This window comes from Ranitomeya imitator, chromosome 3 (assembly GCF_032444005.1).
Source record: "Ranitomeya imitator isolate aRanImi1 chromosome 3, aRanImi1.pri, whole genome shotgun sequence".
In the NCBI taxonomy this organism is placed as follows: domain Eukaryota; kingdom Metazoa; phylum Chordata; class Amphibia; order Anura; family Dendrobatidae; genus Ranitomeya; species Ranitomeya imitator.
Genome location: NC_091284.1, coordinates 85587740 through 85600930, shown reverse-complemented (window position 1 = coordinate 85600930; position 13191 = coordinate 85587740). Strand labels below are relative to the sequence as shown.

Sequence of the window (13191 nt, the reverse complement as noted above, 5' to 3'; positions counted from 1 at the left end):
ATATCCACCTGGACTCCAACTGGGCCAGTCTTTTAGTCAGATTTCCTCCCCGAACACCAGCATCCAGCATATCAATGCCGCGGACCCTAAATAGGGCCCCATTACAGTCATGATGCTGTTTAAAATGACGGGGAATTGTTTTTAATGACTGTATATCATTCACAGTTGCTGCGGCCGCTATGCCCAACACGTGCTCTCTGACACGTTCTTTCAATTGCCTACTGGTCATACCAATATAGATTTTACGGCATGGGCATACTATCTAATAAATTACGTACCGACTTGTGCAAGTTATCCATTTTTTGATCTTAAAGGATCGGGAGCCATCCTGGCTCTCAAAATTATTACTCGTTTCGATATTCACACAAGCGACACAGCGGCCGCATGAGGAACATCCTTGTCGTCTCGGCATATGATCCAAGAAAGTGCCATGGGACTCGGTGGCATAGTGGCTAAATACCAAGTGATCGCGCAGGTTTTTCGATCTCCTAGCTGTTATAGCTGCCTTTGCTGGTAAAAATTTAGCAATCACTGGGTCTGCCCTCAAAATATGCCACGATTTATCCATAATGTTCCTCATGCGGGCAAACTGTGAATGATAATTCGTCACAAATCTGACCATGTTTTGATCTTTTTTTAAATCTTTGGGGCCGTGTAGTAAGGTGTTTCTTGACGCATGTTTCGCCCTATTAAAGGCTTTTTTAATCATGCGGTTACTATACTCCCGTTCTCGTAGACGTAATTTCAGATCTTCCGCCTGAATAGCAAACTCCTCATCAACCGAGCATAGTCTCCAGAGACGCAGAAATTGCCCAGTGGGAACCGATTGAATCATGTGTCCCGGGTGTGATGAGGACGCATGCAGCAGCATGTTGGTGGAGGTTGGCTTGCGGAAAATATTAGTTTGTACTTCTCCCTTTTCGTCCTTACGTAGCAATACATCCAAGAACTCAATGGTCCTCGGATTGTATTTATACGTAATATATATATTTAAGTCATTGTTATTCAAGGATGTCATAAATGTTTCAAGATCATCCTGTGACCCCTGCCAGATCAGTAGGATGTCATCGATGTACCGTGTCCAAGAAAGGACACGGCACATCGGCGGCGACTGATCTGGCAGGGAGAGGTCTCTCTCCCACAACCCCAGGAACAGGTTAGCATAAGCAGGGGCAAAAGAAGCCCCCATAGCTGTTCCCTGGAGCTGCAGGAAGAAAGACCCCTTAAAGACGAAAAAGTTATGGGTTAATGTAAACCTGAGAAGTTCAATAATCAGTTTCTGAATGTCCATAGGTAAGCTCGACATGCTTAGGAATAAACTGGTGGCCCTAATACCATCTTCATGCCTGATGCTCGTGTAGAGGGACTCAACGTCCCTTGTTTCTACAGCTGTAGCCTAAGCTCTATATGGATGTAGCATGTTATGTGAAGTTCGAGCGTCCAGTAACCTCTAAAATCCTGCAACTGGGATCGTACAGAACTCCAATCCAATAACCCCTCAGATGCGATGGCCAAGAGCAATTTCTGCATCTAAGCGGTTTCAGAAGGAGGGGCTCACTTGGTCCCTAATAGTGGCCTCCAGGTCTGCCATGTGCAGAAAATGATTAGGCTAAATGGCAGCATGTCTGAAAGTCCTATACACTGGTGTCATTGGATCAGTAATGATCCAAACTATTACATTCTTGCATGAGAAATGTGCTCCTCTCAGGAGAGAAGCTTCTGGCAAAACTACACCACCCGCCGCTCCTTATTCTTCTCCTCCACTTAAAGTAAGCTTACACTATTGGTCCAGCTTACGTGCTGAGGATGGCTTTGTTAGGCCGGCCCTGGTAAGCTGGCCATGCTGCCTCCCTATATATTATCCACTAATCTTGCCATCTTGTCCCTATTCCAGGTAGTGACCACTAGAGTGGGAGGAATCCCTGAAGTTCTGCCCGATAACTTCATTATCCTGCGTGAACCCTCTGTGAAGTCTTTGTGCTCTGGTCTAGAGAAGGCTATAGATAAGTTACGGACGGGAACGTTACCAAGCACCGAAACCATTCACAATGCCATTAAAACTTTTTATACATGGAGGAATGTGGCAGAGAGAACTGAAAAGGTACATATGGCAAAGTGTCTATTTTTGCATATAGTCTACTATTTATCTCGGTCACTTAATTTTTTTATTTTTTTAACAGGTAATGTGTCTTCAGAAAATAACTTGGTAAAATTCGGTTTTATTTTAAAATTATTTTTTTCTTTTTTTTTTTAGTCCAGATGGTGATATGTAAAATTGGGAAAGTCAAATTGATTTTCCCGTAGGCCGTATGTTAGACTTCCTGTTCTGTACAGTAGCCACAAGGACATGGACACCGATAAACTGGCTCTGACTTATGAGGGTCCGATTCATTAGGGTGCTTAGTTCAGAAATCTGGTGTCACCACCTTAATAAGTCACAATATTTTTGCACAATTAGTTGCACAAAAGTATTGTGACTTTTGCCAATTACACTCCAGTCCCGAACAGCTCTGCCTATTTGGGTGTAGCATGGACACACACACTTTTTAGAATAATTGCATCCATCCTGATTCTCTGTCAGATATTGCCAGGGACAGTGTTCAGTATCAGATTTTCCCATTTTACACCGCACTCACTGTAGCTAAAGCATTACATGGGCACCAGTGATCCTTCAGAGGGAGCGCCATTACTAACAGGCTCTCCATAGTGATCCTTCAGAGGGAGCGCCATTACTGACCAGCTCTCCATAGTGATCCTTCAGAGGGAGCGCCATTACTGACAAGCTCTCCATAGTGATCCTTCAGAGGGAGCGCCATTACTGACCAGCTCTCCATAGTGATCCTTCAGAGGGAGCGCCATTACTGACCAGCTCTCCATAGTGATCCTTCAGAGGGAGCACCATTACTGACAAGCTCTCCATAGTGATCCTTCAGAGGGAGCGCCATTACTGACAAGCTCTCTATAGTGATCCTTCAGAGGGAGCGCCATTACTGACCAGCTCTCCATAGTGATACTTCAGAGGAAGCGCCATTACTGACAGACTCTCCATTGTGATCCTTCAGAGGAAGGGTCATTACTGACAGGCTCTCCATAGTGATCCTTCAGTGGGAGCGCCATTACTGACAACCTCTCCATAGTGATCCTTCAGAGGGCGCGCCATTACTGACAAGCTCTCCATAGTGATCCTTCAGTGGGAGCGCCATTACTGACAACCTCTCCATAGTGATCTTTCAGTGGGAGTGCCATTAATGACAGGCTCTCCATTGTGATCCTTCGGGGGCAGCACAATTACTGACTTGTTCTCCATAGTGATCGTTCAGTGGTAGCGCCATTACTGACAGGCTCTCCATAGTGATCCTTCAGAGGGAGCGCCATTACTGACAACCTCTCCATAGTGATCCTTCAGAGGGAGCGCCATTACTGACAGGCTCTCCATAGTGATCCTTCAGTGGGAGCGCCATTACTGACAGGCTCTCCATAGTGATCCTTCAGAGGGAGCGCCATTACTGACAGGCTCTCCATAGTGATCCTTCAGAGGGAGCGCCATTACTGACCGGCTCTCCATAGTGATCCTTCAGAGGGAGCGCCATTACTGACAGGCTCTCCATAGTGATCCTTCAGAGTGAGCGCCATTACTGACAGGCTCTCCATAGTGATCCTTCAGAGGGAGCGCCATTACTGACAGGCTCTCCATTGTGATCCTTCAGAGGGAGCGCCATTACTGACAGGCTCTCCATAGTGATCCTTCAGAGGGAGCGCCATTACTGACAGGCTCTCCATTGTGACCCTTCAGTGGGAGCGCCATTACTGACCGGCTCTCCATAGTGATCCTTCAGAGGGAGCGCCATTACTGACCGGCTCTCCATAGTAATCCTTCCGAGGGAGCGCCATTACTGACAGGCTCTCCATTGTGATCTTTCAGAGGTAGCGCCATTACTGACCAGCTCTCCATAGTGATCCTTCAGAGGGAGCGCCATTACTGACAAGCTCTCCATAGTGATCCTTCAGAGGGAGCGCCATTACTGACCAGCTCTCCATAGTGATACTTCAGAGGAAGCGCCATTACTGACCAGCTCTCCATAGTGATCCTTCAGTGGGAGCGCCATTACTGACAACCTCTCCATAGTGATCTTTCAGTGGGAGCGCCATTACTGACAGGCTCTCCATTGTGATCCTTCGGGGGCAGCACAATTACTGACTTGTTCTCCATAGTGATCGTTCAGTGGTAGCGCCATTACTGACAGGCTCTCCATAGTGATCCTTCAGAGGGAGCGCCATTACTGACAACCTCTCCATAGTGATCCTTCAGAGGGAGCGCCATTACTGACAGGCTCTCCATAGTGATCCTTCAGTGGGAGCGCCATTACTGACAGGCTCTCCATAGTGATCCTTCAGAGGGAGCGCCATTACTGACAGGCTCTCCATAGTGATCCTTCAGTGGGAGCGCCATTACTGACAGGCTCTCCATAGTGATCCTTCAGAGGGAGCGCCATTACTGACAGGCTCTCCATAGTGATTGTTCAGAGGGAGCGCCATTACTGACCAGCTCTCCATAGTGATCCTTCAGAGGAAGCGCCATTACTGACCGGCTCTCCATTGTGATCCTTCAGAGGGAGCGCCATTACTGACAGGCTCTCCATTGTGATCCTTCAGAGGAAGCGCCATTACTGACCGGCTCTCCATTGTGATCCTTCAGAGGGAGCGCCATTACTGACAGGCTCTCCATTGTGATCCTTCAGAGGAAGCGCCATTACTGACCGGCTCTCCATTGTGATCCTTCAGAGGGAGCGCCATTACTGACAGGCTCTCCATTGTGATCCTTCAGAGGGAGCGCCATTACTGACAGGCTCTCCATAGTGATCCTTCAGAGTGAGCGCCATTACTGACCGGCTCTCCATAGTGATCCTTCAGAGGGAGCGCCATTACTGACAGGCTCTCCATAGTGATCCTTCAGAGTGAGCGCCATTACTGACCGGCTCTCCATTGTGATCCTTCAGAGGGAGCGCCATTACTGACAGGCTCTCCATAGTGATCCTTCAGAGGGAGCGCCATTACTGACAGGCTCTCCATAGTGATCCTTCAGAGTGAGCGCCATTACTGACCGGCTCTCCATAGTGATCCTTCAGAGGGAGCGCCATTACTGACAGGCTCTCCATAGTCATCCTTCAGAGTGAGTGCCATTACTGACAGGCTCTCCATAGTGATCCTTCAGAGTGAGTGCCATTACTGACAGGCTCTCCATAGTGATCCTTCAGAGTGAGCGCCATTACAGACAAGGCTCTCCATAGTGATCCTTCAGAGGGAGCACCGCCGCCATTACTGACCGGCTCTCCATAGTGATCCTTCAGAGGGAGCGCCATTACTGACAGGCTCTCCATAGTGATCCTTCAGAGGGAGCACCGCCGCCATTACTGACAGGCTCTCCATAGTGATCCTTCAGAGGGAGCGCCATTACTGACAGGCTCTCCATTGTGACTTAGAGGATGCACATGTGGCGATAGTTGTCCCATAAGCCCACCCTTTTAGTTTTGTTCATTCCAGTTAAAATAACCAACAAAATGGTACATTTTTTCAGGTATGTAGACTTTTTATTTAGGACTTTTGAGCTGTACTTACAGCCATATAGAGTATACTTGTAAAATTGTGAGAGTCCGTGTGCCAGCAATAAGGGACTGCTACAGATGGAAACCAATCCTGACCTCCTTATAGGACTAAAAGTTCAAAGGGCAGATATCATGTGGCTTTAAGAACATATAAGGAGTGGAGCATGTACCTGACTGTTATGGTTTATTTAGCAGTAATGAATGTGCACCTATACCTCAGTAGGTACTATCCACGGAATAGGTGGTAAGTGATGACTGGAGCTTCACCGCTGGATCCACCACTGATCATGTCCTTTGTCCTATGCAGTGTGATTGAATCGAGTTCCATGATGATACTTGACTGCTTCTGCCCCCAATTCATTGTCTATAGGACTGACTGATATTGCTGCGTGCCATACTGTATCTCCCTCTGTCTACCAGACACTGAATGGAGTGGTATCAGGCATGTGCGACCGAGCCGCTGCGGTCAATGCAGACTCCACGGAGAAGGAACTGGGGATAGAGCCTGCCCTTCTCATGATTGATGGGGTCTTCCTGTGAATTGGGGACAGATATATTTACAGGGGGCGTTTTCCCTGTCCTGTATGGGGTGTATCATGTATTGGGATGTGTTCCTTGTATGTACACTTCTTTATCAGCAGCTACACACGATTGTTCTTTTTTTCCTAGGTGTATGATCGCGTGGCTGCAGAGACGGTGTTACCAATGAATGAAAGGCTGGAGAGGCTGGTAAACCACTGTGGCGTTGTCACTGGCACAATATTTGCCCTCTTCGTAGTAGTTAGTTTCTTATTTCTAGTTTTCCTACGATGGACGACCCCGGACTACTTGATTGACATCGCCGTTGATGCTACAGGCCCTAAAGCAGCTTGGTCACAAAAACCTGTGCTAAAGAGAAAAGCGAAGACGTCAGCAGTGACATTGTGAAAAGCTCTGATGTTCTCGGGGAGCCTCCTGGGAGATGAGCGGGATTACTCTACTTTTATTATATGAATTGCAGCCTTTCGGCCTCTCAAGTATTTTTCTAAGAATCCATGCTGCCTCCAGTTTTGTAGTTAATGTTCATGTCATTTCCTCCATTGTGAACCTCCATGGCGGCTGTATGGTGGCTCCTTCCTGCTCCCGAATGTCTTACACATCATTTGCACTATTACATTGTATGGGGGGATTTATAAAGGGCTGTGTTCCAGAATTGTGGGGAAGAAAGCTAGAAATCTCCACACTCCTAGGGTACATTCACATTTGGTGTTGGCCAAAGATTCGTGACTCCAGCCGAACCCCTGAAAAGCAGGGTATGGACATAACTCTCGACAGAGCCATAGACGCCATTCTCTACTCGCTAGAATAAGGTGCGGCAAATATATTAACAAGTACATTTTGTGCCCGGCTTAAAGGGAATAGTTGTTTTTTTTTAAACCTTCAGTAGTTTGCCTCAAGCAGATTTGTGACAGATATTTTCCACACCCATAGATGTGAATCCAATTTACGGCGGAAATTAGTGCATGCTGTTTTTTTATTATTTATTTATTTTATTTTTTTTCAGATTTATTGTTAAGAGTTTTCCACTTTTTTTTTTTTTTTTTTTTTTAAATGATATTTGGGGCTAAAAATCATTTTTACAATTTGCGCTTGTTTAAAATTCTGCACCATTTGCCTTCTATAGCCTCCGTATAGCACAGGGTATTTCTAGCTGCAGAATGAGTTAACGGAGCATATGTCAGCCCGCTGTGATGGTCTGATGGGGAGCTGTAGCTCTTTTATCTGTCTTGTCCTCTTTGCTGATTTAATGACCACAGACCGCATTAAAATTGAATGTGCAGAAAAGCAAAAAAAACATTAAAAGCCAAATGGTGTTACATTTGTTACGAAAAACAATTGCAAAAATATATATATTTTTTTTAACCCCAAATACATGCACTTGAGTAAAAAAAAAAAAAAAAAGCCAAAGGTGGACAACCCCTTTAAAATCCATATTTCGGGATGCGTTCATACAGGCTCATTCATACATGTAGAAGTCTTAGATTACTGCCAGAAGGTCGTATTTTGGCAGGAGCCGTAAACACATCTCTGATTTGCAAAAATGTTCCCGATCTGCTTCTGACAATATCTTGTTCTTGGCGCCATATATTCTGACCGACCGCAGTGATGGGTTATGTAAGTAAGTGGCCCTCTTGTTGCACTGAATCACTTTGGCTGGAATGATAACCTTCATATTGGGCTTCTTGACAGATTACGGAGGTCTTAAGAGGGTCCAAGCGTCTTACACTCCTATTCCTTGCATTATGCCTGCAACCAAAAGTCTCTGTATAGTGTTACTATGTTGTAAAGTGCTGATCTTACTAGGGATCACTGAAGTGATGAAAGCCATGTTCCTACAAAAGGGTGTATACGAGCCGTATGTGTATTGTATTACTTTTTGCACTGTTTCAATCTTCATGAGATCTATTCTAGATGTTTAATAATCAGAATATATACATATTTATTGATAAATGACATCTACGTCTTTATTTAGCTACTGTTTTACAGTTACCAGACTACGGTAACATTAAAAATACTATATAGTTTACTAAAATAGGGTTTTATTAATATTGATGCACTGTAACACCGCAAAAGATATCTCTTATCATAGCTATGGTACTGTTATCTTGCTTTTTGCTTTTCTCTTTCATTTGCTTCTGGCAAATCCTCTGGTATTCTTCCTAGAATGCTATAAAAAAACTGAGTTGATTATGAGCATTCTCCTTGTTCGAAGTGTCCCTGCACAGTTAGACATTGTCTAATTCAGAGGTCTCAAACTCAGCCAAGGAAATGGGCCACATATAGAACAAATTTAAATATAAAGGAGTAGAAGATGACATTTTCAGTGATACAATTAGTTTTCTATATGAATTTTTGATCATCATTTTAATTTGGTTTTTTTTTGTGTGTTTTTTATTTGTTCTAATGGTGTTCATCATATGGGTTATGGTACAGGTCTTCATTCTGGTCCTCATCTTATAATATCCCATCCTGGTCCCATCTTGTGGCAAAGTCCCAGCTTGGTCCCCTTCTAGTAGTAATGTCCAATCCTGGTCCCTTTCTTGTAGTAATGTCCCTCCTTGTAGTAACGTCGCATCCTGGTCCCCATCTTGTAGTAACGTCCCATCCTGGTCCCCTTCTTGAAGTAACGCCCCATCCTGCTCCCCTTCTTGAAGTAACGTCCCATCCTGGTCTCCATCTTGTAGTAACGTCCCATCCTGGTCCCCATCTTGTAGTAACGTCCCATCCTGGTCCCCTTCTTGTAGTAACGTCCCATCCCTTCCTGGTCCCCATCTTGTAGTAATGTCCCATCCTGGTCCCCATCTTGTAGTAATGTCCCATCCTGGTCCCCTTCTATTAGTATTGTCTTATCCTGGTCCCCGCTTGTAGTAATGTGCCAATCCTGGTCCCCAGCTTGTGGCAATGTCCCATCCTGGTCCCCTTCTACTAGTATTGTCTTATCCTTCTCCCCCCTTGTAGTAACGTCCCATCCTGGTCCCCATCTTGTAGTAACGTCCCATCCTGGTCCCCTTCTATTAGTATTGTCCTATCCTGGTCCCCCCTTGTAGTAATGTGCCAATCCTGGTCCCATCTTGTGGCAATGTCCCAGCCTGGTCCCCTTGTAAGAGTAATGTCCTACCCTCGTCCCCATCTTGTAGTAATGTCCCATCCTGGACCCCGCTTGTAGTAATGTGCCAATCCTGGTCCCCAGCTTGTGGCAATGTCCCATCCTGGTCCCCTTCTACTAGTATTGTCTTATCCTTCTCCCCCCTTGTAGTAACGTCCCATCCTGGTCCCCATCTTGTAGTAACGTCCCATCCTGGTCCCCTTCTATTAGTATTGTCCTATCCTGGTCCCCCCTTGTAGTAATGTGCCAATCCTGGTCCCATCTTGTGGCAATGTCCCAGCCTGGTCCCCTTGTAAGAGTAATGTCCTACCCTCGTCCCCATCTTGTAGTAATGTCCCATCCTGGACCCCGCTTGTAGTAATGTGCCAATCCTGGTCCCATCTTGTGGCAATGTCCCATCCTGGTCACCTTCTACTAGTATTGTCTTATCCTCCTCCCCCCTTGTAGTAACGTCCCATCCTGGTCCCCATCTTGTAGTAACGTCGCATCCTGGTCCCCATCTTGTAGTAACGTCCCATCCTGGTCCCCTTCTTGAAGTAACGCCCTATCCTGGTCCCCTTCTTGAAGTAACGCCCTATCCTGGTCCCCTTCTTGAAGTAACATCCCATCCTGGTCCCCATCTATTAGTATTGTCCTATCCTGGTCCCCCCCTTGTAGTAATGTGCCAATCCTGGTCCCATCTTAGACTAATGTCCTACCCTGGTCCCCTCCTTGTAGTAATGTCCCATCCTGGTCCCCTTCTAAGAGTAAAGTCCTATCCTGGTCCGTCCTTGTAGTATTGTGCCAATGCTGGTCCCCTCCATGTAATAATGTCCCATCCTGGTCCCATCTTGTGGCAATGTCTCAGCCTGGTCCCCTTCTAATAGTAACGTCCCATCCTGGTCCCCTTCTATTAGTAATGTCCTATCCTGGTCCCCCTTTGTAGTTCTGTGCCAATCCTGGTCCCCATCTTGTAGTAACGTCCCATCTTGTAGCAATGTCCCAGCCTGGTCCCCTTCTAATAGTAACGTCCCATCCTGGTCCCCTTCTATTAGTAATGTCCTATCCTGGTCCCCCTTTGTAGTTATGTGCCAATCCTGGTCCCCATCTTGTAGCAATGTCCCAGCCTGGTCCCCTTCTAATAGTAATGTCTCAGCCTGGTCCCCTTCTATTAGTAATGTCCTATCCTGGTCCCCCTTTGTAGTTATGTGCCAATCCTGGTCCCCATCTTGTAGTAACGTCCCATCTTGTAGCAATGTCCCAGCCTGGTCTCCTTCTAATAGTAATGTCTCAGCCTGGTCCCCTTCTATTAGTAATGTCCAATCCTGGTCCCCCTTTGTAGTTATGTGCCAATCCTGGTCCCCATCTTGTAGTAACGTCCCATCTTGTAGCAATGTCGCAGCCTGGTCCCCTTCTAATAGTAATGTCTCAGCCTGGTTCCCTTCTATTAGTAATGTCCTATCCTGGTCCCCCTTTGTAGTTATGTGCCAATCCTGGTCCCCATCTTGTAGTAACGTCCCATCTTGTAGCAATGTCCCAGCCTGGTCCCCTTCTAATAGTAATGTCCCAGCCTGGTCCCCTTCCAATAGTAATGACCTATTCTGGTCCCTCCTTGTAGTAACGTGCCAATCCTGGTCTCCATCTTGTAGTAATGATCCCAACCTTGTCCCCTTCTTGTAACAGTGTCTTCCATTCTGCTGCTCATACATACAAAAAAAGGTCTCACTTAACCTCGCTCCCTTGGCTAACAGAGTCCTTGTTCTCCTCCACAGCCGAGGATCTAAGCAATGAGGTCATTTGCTGCCGCTCCAGGACGCCGAGGTCCGCTTCCGGCCTTGGATTAGCCAGTGGCTGGTACTGGTATTGAGGTTCAGAGACCTGGTTTCTGCGCTGCTATACATCTCATTTCAGTGTGCATCTGAGGACGCACATTCAGGTGAAAAGAAGTGCTGACGCCGGCGGGCTCCTGGCTCTCTGGGCATGTTTGTCTCAGAGGCTTGAGAGCCACACAATAGAGCCTCTGAAGCCGCATGCCTCCTGGTGGTTTAGACCTTGGTCTAGTCAGTGCTGACAGTGAAGCAGCCCGGATAAGGCAGCCTGTTGAAAAGTGGAACAGCACCCAGTTATCATTGCATTCCTACATTTCCAGAAGGAATAACAGAGGAACAGCACAGGCCGAGGCTACAGAATTATTTACTAAAACAGACATGTCAGGAGTAGTGATGAGCGAATATACTCGTTACACAAGATTTCCCGAGCACGCTCGGGGGTCCTCCGAGTATTTTTTAGTGCTCGGAGATTTAGTTTTTCTTGCCGCAGCTGAATGATTTACATCTGTTAGCCAGCATAAGTACATGTGGGGATTCCCTAACAACCGGGCAACCCCCACATGTACTTATGCTGGCTATCAGATGTAAATCATTCAGCTGCGGCAAGAAAAACTAAAACTCTGAGCACTAAAAAATACTCGGAGGACACCAGAGCGTGCTCGAGTAACGAGTATATTCGCTCATCACTAGGCAGGAGAGCTTTAACAGATCTAAGATTATGCTTTTTCTTTAAAAAAAAAAAAAAGTCTTTAATGATGAAACGACAGAAAAGTCCTAGTTAATTCTCAATAGTGTACATGACATTCTATAAAATAATACAGGCCAACAATAGAAACCACATTCCAGAATCACAAGGGGTTGATGATTCTGGACGCCTTTTGATACCATTGTTCTGTCTGAAGGCCTGTACTTTTTGGCAACTTAAATTATAGACACATGAGGGTTGATAAATTGCGACGTATGTTTTGCACTGGATTTCACTGCAGAAATTTGAAACAGAACATCCCCTTGTATCTGCAGTTAACCCCTTAATGACCGGAGCTTTTTTTCAGTTTTGCGGTTTGGTTTTTCGCTCCCCTCCTTCCCAGAGGCATAACTTTTTTATTTTTCCATCAATATGGCCATCTGAGGGCTTATTTTTTGTGGGATGAGTTGTACTTTTGAACGACACGATTGATTTTTACCATGTCGTGTACTAGAAAACGGGAAAAAAATCCAAGTGCAGTGAAATTGCTAACAAAAAAAGTGCAATCCCACACTTGCTTTTTGTTTGGCTTTTTTTGCTAGGTTCACTAAATGCTAAAACTAACCTGCCATTATGATTCTCCAGGTCATTACAGATTCAAAGACACCAAACATGTCTAGGTTTTTTTTTATCTAAGTGGTGGAAAAAAAAATTCCAGATTTTGCTAAAAAAAAAAAAAAGCGCAATTTTCCGATACCCATATCGTTTCCATTTTTCTTGATCTCTGGTTGGGTGAGGGCTTATTTTTTGCGTGCCGAGCTGACGGTTTTAATGATACCATTTTGGTGCAGATACCTTCTTTTGATCGCCCGTTATTGCATTTTAATGCAATGTTGCGGCAACCAAAAAAAACTAAATTCTGGCATTTATAATTTTTTTTCTTGCTGCACTGTTTAGCGATCAGGTTAATCCTTTTTTTTTAATATTGATAGATCGGGCGATTCTGAATGTGGCGATACTAAATATGTGTATGTTTTGATTTTTTTTTTTTTTTTTTTTTATTTTGAATGGGGCGAAAGGGGGGTGATATGAACTTATATGTTTTTCATTTTTTTTCTATATTTTTAAACATTTTTTTTTTTTTACTTTTGCCATGCTTCAATAGCCTCCATGGGAGTCTCGAAGCTGGCACAACTCAAATAGCTCTGCTACATAGGGGTGATGCTCAAATCGCTCCTATGTAGCTGAATTACAGCATTGCTATGAGCGCTGACCACAGGGTGACTCTCACAGCAATCTGGTATCAACAACCATAGAGGTCTGCAGGAGACCTCTGGTTGTTATGCCAACGCACCGATGACCACCAATCATGTGATGGGGGTCACAGTGTGCGCGCATTTCCGGCAGGATTGCCAGAATCGCTTGTTAAATGCCGCTGTCAGTTTGACA

General features: G+C 45.4%; 1 protein-coding gene across 1 annotated transcript in view; it reads left to right on the top strand.

Moving 5' to 3' along the window:
• The window catches only part of PIGA (phosphatidylinositol glycan anchor biosynthesis class A), a 50153-nt gene extending 38651 nt beyond the window's left edge, over positions 1-11502 (top strand). The window contains exons 5-6 of the mRNA XM_069761047.1: positions 1895-2101; positions 6273-11502. Of these exons, the coding sequence (XP_069617148.1) occupies positions 1895-2101; positions 6273-6530 (465 nt within the window). The 3' untranslated portion in view covers positions 6531-11502. The remainder of the gene's footprint in view (positions 1-1894; positions 2102-6272) is intronic.
• Positions 11503-13191: the final 1689 nt, after the last annotated feature.